The sequence below is a fragment of the Kryptolebias marmoratus genome, linkage group LG5 (assembly GCF_001649575.2).
Source record: "Kryptolebias marmoratus isolate JLee-2015 linkage group LG5, ASM164957v2, whole genome shotgun sequence".
NCBI classification, from domain to species: Eukaryota; Metazoa; Chordata; class Actinopteri; order Cyprinodontiformes; family Rivulidae; genus Kryptolebias; species Kryptolebias marmoratus.
Genome location: NC_051434.1, coordinates 11,754,975 through 11,771,408, shown reverse-complemented (window position 1 = coordinate 11,771,408; position 16,434 = coordinate 11,754,975). Strand labels below are relative to the sequence as shown.

Here is a 16,434-nt window from a genome sequence, read left to right as displayed (position 1 = left end):
CGCCGCACTCGTGGAGTAAATGCACGATATCGAACGAGCCTGCGCTACAGCGAAACCCCCAAAAAACGCGTTGTTTGGAAACGGGCCGCCGCTGATCGCTGCAGAGCAAACCGTTCTCTGGGGCTGAAATCCTAAATCAAAACCATCATTTTCTTCGGGGTCCACATTGGCGGAGCTCCCGTTTGTCTCTCAGGTTCAAACTCCGGTCAGAAATGTAATGTTTTCCTCTCCGCAGAAACGCCTTGATGGTTTTTTTTTTCCACCTCTGGTTATTAGCCTCCATCACCTCACGCTCACGTCTTATAAGCAGGAAATCATCAAACCCTGTTGTTCTTTTAAAGCTCCTGTTCGAATGATCAGATGTTTGACCCCCCCCCCCCGTTTGATTTAGCTGCAGCACGGCAGCACTGATCTCCACTCTTTAATTTTATACATTTTTATGTAAATGGCCGTCAGATCTGTGAGAGCTGTGCGCGCAAAGAAGAAAGAGTAGGACGAGTAGTTGTGCTGCATTTTTAACTCAATAAAAGAAGCTGATTAAAACGCAGACATGTAGAAGGGTACCTCACACACACACACACACACACACACACTCATTAGTGCTCCTTGCAGCCACATTGGTGAACTGTAATTATTCAAGAGACTCCCGAGGGCAGAGCTGCCCTCTGATCTAACGCTTCTGCCAAAGATGATGTGCTGCATTCATGTGGAAATCATGTTTTCACCTCACTGCTGCTGCTTCTGTCCACCAGAGCCCAACCAGTTGAAGGCAGATAACGCCCTCTACTGATCAGACAAGGAACAGCGTTTTCTCCTCATTTGTTTTTTTAATTCATTGACTAAACTGTTAAACTTGACACGATTTTTATCGTGCCTATCTAAAAAAGTGTAAGAGCTCTTTCTCTGTTTTGTTTTATTAATCTGCAGTGGTTGGCTTTAATTTATGACTGATAACCACATTAGTGGTCATCAAATAGTGGCCCGTGGACCCGATGTGGGACTGTGGTGGAGGCACCCACCCACAAACTACTGAAGGATAAAAACGATATAAAAAAGGGAGCAAAAGTTTCATGGTATTTAAGACATTTTGCATGCATTTTTATTTTAAAGCCACCCCGAAACGCCAGAGAATAAAAATAAGCCAATTTAACCAGTTTTGTCGTGTTTTAGTTTACTGTTAAACAAAGTCCTCCTGACCGCCTGACAGCTTATTTATAACAAACGACACAACCTCATTTAGAAACTCAAACCTCCTTAATCTGAAGGCTGTTTATATTTCACTGATTCTTCTTTGATTAGCTATCAAGTGAAGGTAAAATGTTAATTAAAATAAATGCTTAATAATATAACGCTGGTAAATTTGTGCATTAAGGATGTCAAACACAAACTTGCATCTCTGTCAACTTTTTATTAAATTGTTTGAAATTCTTATTATTTATATTGTTTATACACAATAAGTTTTAACATTTGACTTGTTATAAAATCTGATTTTTACTCATTTATCGTCCCTCCACATAGAAATAAAAGCGCATTGTCGAATTGATATAGAACTGGTAGTTTTGTTTTATAAACTTTTGTAGATCTCAACAAAATGCCTGACTTATACTTCTTAAAAACAAATGCTGAGTATAAAACCCCCAAGGCTGAAATACAAGCTCAATTAATCAGAAAAACTCCATATTTCCTTTGACACTAACTTCTTAACAGCAGGCTTGAGGGCTATAAGTCTTCACAACCGTTATTATTATTATTATTATTAGTAGTAGTAGTATTAGTAGTATTTTGTGTATTTCTAGCATCAGAGGCCAGCCCTTAATTTCTGGCCTCTGATCAAATTCTGCCGGTGACCCCTGAGCTAGATTATATAGTTTGACTCTTAAAAAGTGTTTTTTTGTGTCTGAGGATCAACAGCGCTCTCATTTATGTCTGACAGAGGCTGAAAATGGTTTGGTCAATATGCTGTAAAAACCTTGGCATGGCAGGTTCGAGCTAGTGACACGACTGCCTTTATATTTGCTCTTTTTTTACGAAGTGTGATACTTTAAACTCCAGGAGTCGAGGCTGAAACTGAATAAAGCGGTCTCTTAGTGAAACGTGTAACCTGCTTTGATTTACTGTCAGTGCAGAAAATGCAGCACAACTCCGAGTCCTACCCCCCTCTCATATTTGTCTGATTTAGAGAGGTTGTCTTATTGATCGAAGCTCTTCAGCTTTATATTGTCCTTGAGGTGTCAGCTGTTCAGCCTGAAAAACAGGATTTTATTTTCCCGTCGTTTCTTTTTAGCATCTGTTACTGAAGCCCCTGACAAATCCACAAAACAGACTATCCTTTTTTTTTTTCCTTCTGTGAAATTACTCTCCTTTGAACGAACCGAGATCTGATTATGTCTCCAGTTTTCTGCTCGAGTTGTCTTTCATGTGACACTTTTGAATTTCCTCGAGTCCGGCGTCATCTCTCTTGGAGTACGCCGTCACTTTCACCCGATTCTGCTTTGCGTGTTTTCAGTATTTCAGCAGGATCCCTTGGAGTTCTGTGCTGGATTGAACATGCTTGTGTTTGTAAAAATAAAAGAAGTCGTTTCCATTGAACGTCGAGGAGTCCGATCTCTTTCAGGGATGTTTACAGTTCAGATTGTGATGAGTGTTTCCTGCTGGATAAGACTTTATTGTCATTACGCTGTTTTTTTCCCCCTCTTTGACACCGAAGTTTCTCTAATCTTTTGCAGGCGCTATCAGAAGCTTCAGAAAATTATGAAGCCTTGGTAAGTCCTCCCTCCTCCCGTTGGCTAACGCTGCTGGCTCTTTTGCTCTTTCTAACCTTGCTGGTCGAGTCTGCATGATGAAGACTCCTGCCTCTCTGCGCCTTCGGGGAAACTGATCTCACCTTTCTGCAGGCTTCCGTTTTGAAATCAGTGGTGCATTTTTTCTTCTTGCATGTGGTTTTGGGTAACAGATTTACAAGGAAAATCCTGAAGAACACCAAGAGTTAATTCTAAAAATGTAAATCTTTAATAAAAAATACATTTGAAGCAGCTGAAATTTAGATTTAGCTCCGTTATTACTTCTGGTAAAGTCAGCTCTGACCTTTAAATAAAATCTTGGTGTTCTTTATAAAATGGTGAGGGAGATGTTTGAGCTTCTTTTTTACTTATTGGCTAATAACCTTCATCACCACAGGATCATCATCCTTCCTTCAGCAAGGCTTCTTTCTTTTATTTGCCTGAACTCGTTTATCACCTAGCTCCTGTCTTCTGTGATTTAATGCTGCTTTGTGTAGTTTGTCTAAATGCCCAGCATCCTCTGCAACAACCTCCTCGTTCTCCAGCTGCGGGTCACTAATCTGCCACGAGACTGTTCACTAATCCTCAGCCCAGTACTGACGCATGATATTTACCGCCGGGGTACGAGTATTTGTGGAGACTACTGAGGGGTTTTCTTGTAATTTTTCGATTTTTATTTGGTCATCTGATGCTGAACCAACCAGATAGTTACAATTTACATTTTAAGATCTTTTTTTAATTTGAAACACTTATTTCCCTTGATTTCAGCTCAGTACAGCCATCAGCCATAACATTTTTAGCATTTAATGCGAGTTAAAACACTCACTCTGGGGACATCCTGACATTCACGTGGATCTGACTTTGAGACTTTGCAGCATTTTTCTCATTGATACCAGCCAGTAACAGTAAGAAATCTTTTTCTTTATTATGCCCCTGATGAATGAGGGGGAAGTGCTTCATTTACAACCAGTTTGAAAATATAAGCATAAAACAGAATCTGCACAACCAAAAATAACATGTATTATGATGAACACCGATGGTTCTCTGCAGAACTGTTCTGCAGTACCACTTACAACCAGCAGAGGTCAGTATTGGCCAGTAGAGGTCAGCATCTTAGTAAAACCATCAGTTTTTAAATAATAAATCTTATGAAACGGTTTGGCTGATAACATAAGTAACCTCAGTTTTGATTATTGAGCAGACAAATGCTAATTCCTGGATAGGTTTGTAATGAGCGTCTGTTTACTGTGTTTGTTCCTCGGGCCTTCTGTGGCTCTCTGATTGTTTGATTTCTTCTGATATCTGTGTAACTACATGACCTCACTTCGTTACGTAGCTCTCTGGTCCTTACTGAATCGCCCGGCTCCTGCTGACCTCCTGACGGCCCCTGCTGTTTGCTGACCTTCATTCTCTCTGTGCTGCATCTCAAACCTCTCGTCTTGTTTTCCTCTTCTCATCTTGTCTCTGATTTTTTTTTTTTTTTTTTTTTTTCCCCCCCTGTCTTTCTGCAGCAATCCAGGTTGCAGCTTTGTGCTTCTATTCATCCTTGTCCTTTCCTCTCTGCCACTTTTTTCTCTCTCTCTCTGTCTCTGTCTTCTCTGCTGACTGCTCGCTCCTCGTTGCATTCCAAGCCATCTGGGCTTTGCAGCTTTACATCGCTCCGAGCCATCTGGTAGAGGAGAAGTTTCCTATGGTTTGTATGTGTGTGTTTGTTGTCCTCTAGCTTCGGTGACCTGCTCTCCTTCACTCTGACGGCCTTTGTTGAGCTGATGGATCATGGGATCGTCTCCTGGGACACTTTCTCTGTGGCCTTCATCAAGAAGGTCAGCCAGGAAAACGTCACATTAAGCAGACCCAGGATTTAGGAGGAGCACACACTTAATGCTGTTATTTTACTGTGCAGTGACTGGAATATTAATATTTAACAGACACATATTGACTTTCACAGTCATTCATGTACTTGCTGTACTTTTATGCTTAGCATTATTGTCTGATTACATAAATCAAAACAGTATTTAGTGTGACCACCCTTCCAAACAGCATTGGTTCTTCTAGGTACACAATGTCTGGGATTTTGTAAGCTTATAGTAAGAAATGTCAAACGAGTGCTAATGATGCACACGGTCATTAACAGAAACAGATGTGTCTGTGTAGGAGGCTTAAACTCAGCTACAAAGGTGAGCGTTTCATACCATATGCCAATCATGGCAGTGCTCGGAAAGAAAAGACAAGGTCCCTAAGCTCCATGAGACAGGTTTCTCCCTGAGAAAGATTTCAAAGCAGACTGGGGTTTCAGGATCTTTGAGGAAGCACAAAGAAAAGAGCAACGTTGAGGACCGCGGATGCAGAGGTTGACGAAGTACCTATGTCGTGTTTGAAATTCGAAGACGTCCAGCTGTACCATGAGTTCAAAACTGACAGGAGCCTGCGAGGACACCCTTCGACTGTCTGGAGAAGGCTGGCCAGAAATGGTCTATATAACAGAAATATGGCCAAAAGGTTAGCATGGAAACAAAAGTAACTCTGTTATGCACAAAAATAGAAAAAGTGACAGTAGGACTGGACTGATGAGTTAAATGTTTATATCAGAAGGCAGGTTGTTAGTTGAATCACTGGCTGGAGGTACAGGGACGAGTCTGCAGGCAACAGAAACATGGTGGAGATTTCCTGCAAGCTTGGAGCTGCACTTCTGCAAACCGAGGCGTGATTTGGTCAAATTATTGATCTCCTCTGTGCTCAGAAATACGAGCAGATGGGTATCCATCAGCCTAAAACAACAGGGATGTTTGATTTACCCCAAATTTATTCTGCTGCAGGACAACGATCCTGAGCGTTGTTATTAACTTATCATGATGAAGAACAGGAAGTCCTGGAAGTGACGGTATGACCCGCACAGAGCCCTGATCTCAGCCTGATGGAGTGAGTCAGAGATCATGTGAAGAGGAGGTGTGAGCTGTGGTCTGTTCTCTTATGATGTTTGGAACAAACTACATGGAAGAACCGATGCTGGTTTGATGACAAAGAAAAGGTCACACCAAATACTGATTTGATTAGATTTCTCTTCATTCACATTTCATTTTACTTTATAAATATACACAGAATTTGTGAATGTTTCTGCCTAAGGCTTGTCCACGGAACCTTGTTTTGAGTTTGTGTTGTAGATGCCAGATGGACTCTAGAAAATTAAGTTTTTCAACATTATTTTAAGGAACTTAATTAAATAATATTTCAGGCATTCAGCTATTTTAGGATCTTAGAAATAGCTGTACCTAATTGACTTATTATTCACAAGTCTTATTGCTTATTATTTATTGTGTGGCTGTTTCTGTAGAGCATTTCCCCCTTTTTAAAAAAAAAATCATCTTATTTGCCTCGGTTTCTTTAAAGATCGCCAGCTTCGTGACCAAGTCGGCCATGGACACCGCGGTGTTGCAGCGCTCCCTGGCCATCCTGGAGTCCATGGTCCTCAACAGTCAGGATCTTTACCACAAGGTGGCCCAAGAGATCACCATCGGACAGCTCATCCCACATCTTCAGGGGTGAGTGGCTGACCCGGAATGAGTGAAGGTTAAACATGCCGACTTGTTTTTGAAAGCACCAAAGTGATCATTGTTTTGGTTTTCATTGTAGGACTGATCAAGACATCCAGACTTACACCATCGCTGTCATCAACGCTCTGTTCCTGAAAGCTCCTGAGGAGAAGAGACAGGTGAGGCCTGTGAAAGTCAAGCGTATCTGTGTTAGCGTGTATTTGGGCATCATTTGCGGCCAAATCCAGCAATGAAACGCATTTTTCTTGCCGCCCTTCTTCGCTGAAGGGATGTTTTTCGCTCAGTTCTGCTCCCGTCTCCGACTCTCACATATGTCCAGCACTGCCTTGTAGCTAATCACATGATCCCTGCATCGGTGATGCGCTTTAACATTAATAATGAATAATGCAAGCCCACAGCTGTCCTCTTCTGCAGAACAGGGATGTGAAGTCATGCTAAAGCAGAAGCGAGCTTCCCGGCGCTCCTGCATACAAATACAGGCGCGTTTTCATGTCGCAGCGCTGCTATCTGACCATCTCCTGCAGCTCAGGTTAAAGCATGTGCAGTAATTTAAACCCTTCGGGTTTTGTCACTTGTAGCGTATTTCAGGACGTGTGTTTTCGGTGTGTGTGTCTGGATTTGCGAGCGCAGAAGGTTGATCATATGTTCGGTGTGTGTGACGAGGGCTCAGCCATCAGAGAAGCTATTATGATCCTCCGGCCTGTCTTTGTTCTGCTGACTGTGCCGCCCTTCCTCCCCAGCACCACCACATACTGCAACACTCACAGAAATTATTTTCCAGCCTCCTCGCATCTTTTTCCTTGATCCCACCACATCCACTCACTCTCTGTCTCTGTCTCTGACCTTGTCTCCTCACTGCACACGACACGGTAGTTTGATGAGCACATTGTGGACATCCTAAATTGTCCCCTGACAGTAAGTGCACCCTTGATTAGCACACTTCATAGTTTGCACCTTAGAAGGCATCAATTAGTGCATCTAGTATCCCTTTTTTAAGTTTCTTTCTGGGATGGCTTACCTTTTAATTTATTTATTTGTTAATATTACAGCTCGTCGCTGCATACTTTGCAGTATGCCGTGGCCGTTTTTTTTTTTTTTTTCCACCCGCTTTTAATTTTCCACTTTAGTGTAGAAACCCTTAAGACTTTATTTTTGCCTCTTTTTTTTACATTGTCTCCCTTTTACCCTTCTCACTCTCTCTCTCTCTCACTCTCTCTTCTTAAACTCCGTCTTTCTGTCTCTATCCTTCTGATCCCTCGCTCTGCAGGAGATGGCCCACATCCTCGCCCAGAAGCAGCTGCGCTCCATCATCCTCACTGTAAGTTCAGCCCCACTCATGTCATTTTAAACTCGTCTTTTTGTCTGCATTTAGGTTTCAGCCTCTGCTCCAATTATCAGTGCAGAAAGTGACACATCTTTTTCTGATTATAGTCTACAACCCTCCCAGTCTCCCTTTTCTCCCGAGTGTGAAATCACGTCTTGTTCCTTCGTCTGACGTTCGTCTTCCCCTCTTTGTCGTTTCTTCCCAAATCAACCTTTTTTTTTTGTCCATTTATTTTTCAAACTTTCACATTCTGCCTTCATTTTACTTTAACCCCCATCCTCTCTCTTCGCCTGCAGAATGTAATCCGGAGCACCACGCCCATCAATGACGAGATGGCCCACCAGCTGTACGTCCTGCAGGTGCTGACCTTCAACCTGCTGGAGGACCGCATGATGACCAAGATGGATCCTCAGGACCAGGTCGGCGCTGAGAAATCGAAATGTTGAACAGAGAATGCGTTAAAGCTGCAGTGTCAATAAATTAGTGTCGGCTGGGGGTACATTTATGTATTCGCAGGTGCATTCGTCACTTCATGTGCTGTTTTGTACTGACTGAAAGTAAACTGGATGTTTTTATTGCTCTCTGAACAGCAGACTTTATATTCACTCGGCTGAATACTACTCACAAAATTAATCATATGTTTAAGATTATTAAGCAGTAAATTCTTGCAGATTCGTCCAAGTAATAGAAATAGTGCCTCGCTCTGGCTGTTTGCCACTTTTCCTCGGGCGCTGTCTGATCCCACACAGCTCAGAAGAAGCTGAAGGATTTTTTTTTTAATTATATACTTAAAAATAAAAAAAGGGAATAGAAGGAAAAAGGCATCAGGGCTGTAATCTTCTCTGTGTGTGCAGGCTCAGAGGGACATCATCTTTGAGCTGCGGAGAATCGCCTTCGACGTGGAGTGCGAGCCAAACAACAGCGGCAGCATCGAGAAGCGGAAGTCCATGTACACCCGCGACTACAAAAAGCTCGGGTTTATTGTAAGTCGGCCTTTCGGGGAGGGGGGGCGTCAAAGAGTTAGCGCAACAAAACTGTCAAAGTTTGCTTCCAAAATGTCTTCAAACCACATTTTTCCTGAAACGTTTTAATTTTTCTGATTGTCTCGCCTCCTCATGTTGAAGTATTCAACAAATCACTGCTGTAATTGTGTGACTATCGCCTGCTTTAGCCCAGCATGGCTCAGATTAGGCTCTGCGTTACTCCATCCGCTCTCTGCTGTGTGTTCTGTAAAGATAAGGCCAATTGGACGGCCTCGGCTCCACTGTGTGCGGAGTGAACCCAACCCAAGAGCCTTTCTGTGTTCGAGACTGTCTCACTCAGTCCCCATCACTCCTTCGATCATTTGACTTTTTATGTTAGCGTTAAGTAATATTAGTGTCGTTATTGTTAAATGTCCATGTTCTTTAAGACGAACGTCATCCCGATAAGTCAGTTTCTTTTTCATCCTTTACTCCTCTTCTTGTCTCTTTCCTCTTCAGTGATCAGCTAATGTGTCTTTTGAAACAATAACATGAAATTTAAGAGTTCTTTTTTGCACGTGGCTGGAAAGTCATATTTTTTCTGTCATGGCAAGCATATTTTATTTATTTTACTTTCTATGAATTTAAAAAACATGATTATTTTTTAGCATTGCAGCTAATGAAACAAATAGCTTCATTCATTCATGTTGCTCTTGGACTTCATATAGATAAAAACCAGTGATGCTGTTTTTACCTTCAGTCAGATAGACCTAGAATAAAGGTTAAAAATGAGGTTTTGGGTGTGTGTGTGTTTTATCTCTCCCTGCTCCTCTGTTCTTCTCAGAACCATGTCAATCCAGCGGTGGATTTCACCCAGATCCCTCCAGGCATGTTGGCTCTGGATAACATGCTTTACTTTGCCAGACACCACCAAGACGCTTACATCAGGGTGAGTGCACCACACACACACACACACACACACACACACACACACACACACGCCAGGGTTGTTTCTATGGCATTGTGTCTCTGCTCATTACCTCCACTTCCCACCCAACCTTTATCCCTCCAGCTTAGTCACTCGTTTGTATTTTTTCCTTTTCTTTTTATTTCTGGCTCATTTGCAGTTTTTGTTTCTTGCTCTTTCAGTTAAATTGGATCTTAAGAAATCTGCTCAGCCAAGGCAGGAGAAACGCTTATATTCCGTTTTTATTTTTATGTAAAAGCTAACATGATTTTCCTCTCCTGGTCAAGACCAAAATACGATCAAACTTGGCTTTAAGCTTACTTTGGACACATTTATTTCAAAGCATGTGCAGGTTTTTAGTCCCTACCACTGCAATATGTGGAGTTTATGGATTTAGACTCCTTATTTTTTGTCTTGGACGTGAGAAAAGACACATCTTTGTCATGTCAGGTTACTACAGAGAAAAGACGAGACGATTACTAAAACCTTCTGCCGTAATGGAGGTGTTTCTTACCTTCATTGTGACCAAATGTGTCCCATTGCACATTTGGGGAAAAAAAAAAGATTTTTCTAAAAGTGCAATGTGACACCTGTCAGGAAGTGAGGAGGAAAAAGCTACAAGTAAACGTTCAGATCTTCAAGCAGTAAAAAAACCGACACCAGTGAGAGTCGCAGAAGTCCTCCTTTTCAGTCATTTCTCACCTGGATTATTTCATCGTGTCGCCTAGATTGTTCTGGAGAACAGCAGCAGAGAAGACAAGCACGAGTGTCCGTTTGGCCGCAGCAGCATCGAGCTGACCAAGATGCTCTGCGAGATTCTGAAAGTGGGCGAGCTGCGTAAGTCTGCATTCGGACACTCCTCCTCGGACTCACAGCATTTCCAAAGAGAGATCAAAATGCATCAGAAATCAGCATGTTGGTGTGTGTGGGGGGTGGGGAATACAAACATCCAGGTACAGTTAAAGTCCGAATGAATCCTTCCTGTTAAAACAAAAGCAGCCCTAACACTGTGTAATTGTGCAGTGATGCTCCTCGTCGTCACAGAGGCCCTCTCAGCCTCTGGGAGGCTCACAAACGAAGAGCCGCCTCCGTTCGCTTCAAACACTCGTACCCTTTTCATTTGTCTTGTTTTAATGAGCGACTCTGTTTCACTTCCTCTCCAGACTGACCCCCGCTGCTCCCCGTAGGAAGGGAGAAGGCATTTTCAGCTTTTTTATTTATTTATTTATTTTTTAAACAAAACATCCTCTACTTGTGTTCCTCTTTTTCAGGATATGGCTGCACTGTCGTGTTCTCATCTGTCCTCTACATCATCGCGCGAAGCTCCACTTTAATGTACCGTGCCCCCGCACCTTCCGTCTGTCTTTATCAAATTCTGTTCGCTCAGATTGAATTTAGAAATGCGCGGACACGTTTAAGCCCTGACCCGGAGCGGTCTGCCGGAGGAGCGGCCCGCGCCGAGCTTTTCATCCCTTCGGTCGTCTCGAGGAGCTCCGTGTCTCTGTTCCTGTTTGGGTCCTTGCAGAAAGCGTTTGTTTCTTTGGTTTCCGTCCTCCCAGACATTTAGTTTCTCCTGGAAATCGTGCTTTGACCTCATTCTTTTTAAAAGGCAGAAAAAGCAAACAGGGAAACGTCTGTCTCTAAGGCTTTTCTTAGCTTAAATTTGAAGGCTTTTGCAGAAGAATGCCAGGCTGATCTTTGTTTTTGTCTTTCTTATTAGAATCTTTTAGAAAGCTGAGCCAAGCGCGTGTTCGTGCTCGACTTATTCAAAAATATATAGAAGGGAGAAGCAACCAGAGGTGCAAAATCTGCCCAGGAAGTTGTAAATTGTAGTTTCCTTTCTTCATTAAGATATCGAGCGTGAAGTTTTCCCCCTCAGGAGGAGATGCTGCAGCTTAAACACAGCCCTGACCTTGATTTGTTGTTCGGAGACTTCCCCGTTGGCTGAATGTCGTCCTCTTTACTGCTCCTGTTAGCCTGGGAGACGGAACCTGTCATCAATATTTATGCTAGGGTTTACCATGTTTACGGGCGTGTTTTAGGGAAAATGTGTGGCGAGGTAAAAATAGGCAAGGGTGAGCCCGTAACCTCCCAAAGCTGTGCCGCTTTACATAACGGCGCGAAAACCTTTTAAATCCTGACAGGAATTACATATTTATAAATGAGGTCATTTGCGGGCACCGAATAAAAAAAGAAAACGTGCGAAGAGAATGAATATTTAACAAGAAATTGGGGAGGGGGGAGAGAGAATAAAACCTGATTTATTTATGTTTCCTGCGTCTCTGATGGTGATCTTTTGAACCGTCTCTGTCACAGCGTCAGTAAATATTTGCGCTCTCGGAGCATTTTATGCATCTTATCCACAGTGATCGAAGCGACTTATGATGAGCTTCGGTGCTTTTTCTCATGTGGAGACTTTAGTGGGTTTTCCTGCGCCCCATTAGCCGTGTGTGTGTGTTGGCACACACTAATGAATGCTGGAGCAGGATGAACGTAACACGGGCCGAGGGAGTGACGCAGGTCGGTGTAGCTTCTGCTGTTATCTGTATATACAGGATGTGTGTGTTGTGTTTTTATCAGAGGGACGATGACAGACTCTGTCATCATCCGGGGGGGGGGGACCCTTAAACACCCGACACTAATGAGGATGTCCGAGGTCAATATCAATATCTAATTAGCTCAATATCTGTAAAATTAGCCGAATTATAGCCATTTCTAAACTTTTCTAAAGTCTGTTGGATGTGGCGACCGTCTTGAACTGGGTGGACTCACAAAGTTGGTAGTTCCAGAGAGTTGCACTAAACTCTGTCCAGTGGTTCATGAGATATTTTGCTAACAGACAGACAAAGTTGACTCCAGTAGTTGATGGTGAGGTTTTAGGAACAGCTCTCACACCATCAGTTAGCTCTCAGGCGTTTGTGTTGGGAATGACTCTCAGCTACTACCACGCCAAATTTTAGCTCATTATCTGTAAAACTGGCTCAGTTACAAACATTTTTGTGTTTGTTAAGGTCTCCTAGCTGTAGCGGCCATATTGAATGGAGTCGACTTTAAAAGTTAATCAGTTGTAGACGGTGCACCCAGTCGTCACTTTCCGGGAGTTTCATCAAAATCCGTCCAGTGGTTCAGGAGATATTTCGCTAACAGACAGAAAAATAGGCGCAGAAATGGGCAAAAACTTTATTGCCTTTTTGGTTTTCTGTGGCAGAGAATAAAAGTCAAAGTGACCTAAAAATAAGGAACATAATTCAGGCTATAGTACAGTGAAGGATCCTGCAGGATGCACATTAAAGGGATAATCCAGCTCTTTTGAAGTGCGGCTCTGTGAGCTTGTTGTAGACGGCTCTTTGAACAACGTCAGCTTGGAGGAATGGTTTCTTTCTGACTGAACTGATGATCGAACAGCAAACACAAGCAGGGTCGAGGACAAAGTGGATTGCTGCCGCCTTAAAACAACTCCAAATTTACTGTAAAAGCATTCATAGCACTTCATGCACACCCTGGGTTAGAAACCTTCAGCCCAGCGACAGTCTCACGTTACAGATTTATTCCTCCTGAAACCAGAAGTGTTCCCACAAATAACCAAAGAATTTTACGTAAACATTCACGTAATGACAACATGCCTGTGATGTAAAGGTTTATGAAACTGAAGGTGTTGGATAAGTCGCTGTGAGTACGTCCTCCAACGGCTTCATCCGTTCACTGTAAATTACATCAAAATGTCAATAATCTTCTACCAGACCGTTAAACTGCAGGAGATGTAAAAGCATAAAAAAATAAATGCGATGTGTTGAATAATATGCAGAGCTATAGCTTTTTATGGACACTTTAGACTTCCTGATTGCAGCCATTTCAAAAGAAATGGTAATAGTTTCTGTAAATAACATTTGTCTGGTGCTGAAGAAAGTTTTTTTTATTTTTTTTTATTCCCTATTTCTGCGCCGCATTTGTTTTTAGATTAAGGCTGAAGGAGGAGACGGCGGATTACTGTTGAGACGTCTTTGTGCCTCATTTGCTTCGTGAAACGCTCGGGCGGGCCTCGGGAGAATTAAAATAAACACACAGAGGGATTCTAGATTTACTGAGATTGTCGATTCTTTTTTTTTCTTTATATTTGACTCTTCGTGCTCTCCTTTTAGCCGTCTCGACCTCGGTCCCTCTTAAGCCCCGTTTTCAGGGGGTCCTCTTGTTACCCCTCGGTGAATGGGACGGAGATAAATACCACCTTCTTACGCTTTTATGAGCCGTGTCCTTTTTTTAAATTACATAAACAAGACAAAAATCCAAAGAAGATGCACAAATTACCTTGTTTTTTTCTCTGTAAGACACCTTCCTGCTCGTTAAGCTCAGCTCCTCTTCTCGTAATTTTGAGATTTCTTTTTTTTTAATTATTTTCTCGCAAAACAGTTAGTCTTTCCCAATGTGTTTAGGTGAGATGAGCTCAGCTTTTGTAACTGAATTAGCTGTCAGAGTAATTCATATCCCTCTGAAGGTGTTGCTCTCACCCTCTTCCTTTTAAATCATACCTGTTCCTCTCTCTCCCGCCTCCCGTTTGCCGACGCCCCGCTTCATATCCCCTGAAAGATTAATTGTCCCGCCGTGTTTCTGTCGGAACACGAGGCGGGGCGGGGCTGGGAGGGGCCTTAATGGAATCTGCGTCTGCGACTCGCCGGGCCGTGTCTTCTCCGTCGCCCATGTTTAAGTCAGCCTATGGAATATTTATGAAGTTATTTTGAAAGGGTCAGGCAGAGTGAGTAATGGCCCCGCTTGGTGATTCACGGTGTGCCGCCTCATTGCCGAGATGGAGAGCCGGGGTTTGCGAGGCACAGCAGGTCCAGGCGCATGCACGCACGCACGCACACACACACACAAACACACAAACACATCTGCACACGGTTGCATACATATGCATGAAGCCAAAAGAAAAGGCGAGCCGAACCTCACATGAACGCACACGGAGTCGGGTCTGAGCAGGAAAACTGAGTCACGCAGTGATGTCACGTTTCTTATGTTTTTACCCGTCTTCCATCAGGAGCCTTTGGACAGAGAGGTCAGACAGGATGCTCACTTTACTTTAGTGTTTTAAAGATGATGATGGTCACCCACTGGTTCAGGGTCTCTCTTTAGGATTTAACTCGTTTGCGGCGAGGCGACAGCGGCAATCAGAACATGATTCACATCATCCATGCCATCCAAAGTTTATGGATTTGTTCTTTGAGGGGGCAAATGCAATAAAACCATGTCAGCAACATTTCCTCTGCAACATGACAGGTATTGGATTCCCATCAAAGTTGGGGCGAGGCTCCATTTTTCTTCTGTTTGGTTTCAGGCTGCTTTACTAAAACACTTAAACTCTGAAGGTGACGTTGTAACCTTTTCTGTTCATTCCCTCCGACTGTTGTCGTTCTCTCTGTTTCTGTTCATTTTTATGAGTATATTAGAGTTATTATTCTGTTGGATAATAATTTGATCTACACTCATGCATTAAAAGAAACCCCTCCGGTCTACAGGTCCTGAAAGAACAGCTCAGTAATTAAAATAATCTCAAACTTTTTGTAAACCAAACCACCTCAGGAAGGCTCTCAGAGTGTCTTCCTGAGCCCCACAACGACTACAAATACAAATTTAAGATGACTGTTTTGCACCTTTTCTTGTTAGCAGGTCCTGTTTAAGTAGCTACAAGTGCATCGAATAACGACCGCCTGCTCCAGTTTCCACGGGGGTTCTTGAAATCTTCTTCTTTGCGTTGTTTGTTTCAGTTTATGATGGTTAGTTAGCTTATTTAATTTGTAAATAGGCACTAATCAATGTGTCTTCTGAGTACCGCAGTTACAATATAATTGTGTTAGGTTTAAAGCTGCACTCTGTCCTGTCTGCAGCAGAGCTCACATGTCAACTGAGTTCACTGTTAAAGTTTTCACTCCTTCACTTTTTGAATGATTCAGCATCAGCAGGGGACTTGACGGGCAGCTGAAGGGACCTTTAGGCTCCCTGAGATGGTTTAGATGGTATTTTTTGGGGCTTTGGGTCAAAGTAAGAGGGATTAGGTTTAATCTGGTAAGGGTCATGGTTCAGGTTGGGTTGGGAATAAATGAATTTAGGTCAGTGTCACATTCTGATATTTAAAATAAGTTTTGACGCTGTGTGTGTGTGCGCTCAGTAAGATTTCCTGATCTGTTATCAGAGGACTGCGTTGGCTGCAGAGCTGCTATAAAACAGCAGCAACAAGCCTTCTCACACACACACACACACACACACACTCCTCTGCACACACCTGTAACCCTGCAGAAATGCCAAAGTGTAAGGTGGAAACTGTGCTCGGACAGGTCGGCTGTGACAGATGTGGTTTTAAAACTCAGGACAAACATGCACTGTTGGTCAAAATGACATTTCATGTCCGGTCGTTCACCTTTACTCTGGGTCTGAGAGGTAAATATCAAGCTGAAATGTCAGACAGTGTAATACAGGTGCTGGTCATAAAATTAGAATATCATGAAAAAGTAGATTGATTTCAGTAATTCCATTTAAAAAGTGAAACTTGTATATTATATTCATACATTACATACAAACTCATATATTTTAAATGTTTATTTCGTTTAATTTTGATGATTACAAATGACAACAAATGAAAATCTCAAATTCATCATATCAGAAAATTAGAATATTACTGAAGACCAAGAAAAACAAAGGATTTATAGAAATGTTGGCCAACTAAAAAGTATGAACATGAAAAGTATGAGCATGTACAGCACTCAGTATTTAGTTGGGCCTCCTTTGGCCTGTATTACTGCAGCAATGCGGCGTGGCATGGAGTCGATCAGTCTGTGGCACTGCTCAGATGTTATGATAG

The 16,434-nt window shown here is 42.6% G+C and overlaps 1 protein-coding gene across 2 annotated transcripts in view; it reads left to right on the top strand.

The window, feature by feature from the left end:
• The window catches only part of elmo1 (engulfment and cell motility 1 (ced-12 homolog, C. elegans)), an 88,392-nt gene that overhangs the window by 41,355 nt on the left and 30,603 nt on the right, over positions 1 to 16,434 (top strand). For both annotated transcript variants that reach the window (XM_017424409.3, XM_037975803.1), the window contains exons 7-15: positions 2,727 to 2,762; positions 4,504 to 4,603; positions 6,168 to 6,319; positions 6,411 to 6,489; positions 7,599 to 7,649; positions 7,952 to 8,074; positions 8,510 to 8,638; positions 9,462 to 9,566; positions 10,313 to 10,421. In XM_017424409.3, coding sequence (XP_017279898.1) covers positions 2,727 to 2,762; positions 4,504 to 4,603; positions 6,168 to 6,319; positions 6,411 to 6,489; positions 7,599 to 7,649; positions 7,952 to 8,074; positions 8,510 to 8,638; positions 9,462 to 9,566; positions 10,313 to 10,421 — 884 coding nt within the window. The remainder of the gene's footprint in view (positions 1 to 2,726; positions 2,763 to 4,503; positions 4,604 to 6,167; positions 6,320 to 6,410; positions 6,490 to 7,598; positions 7,650 to 7,951; positions 8,075 to 8,509; positions 8,639 to 9,461; positions 9,567 to 10,312; positions 10,422 to 16,434) is intronic.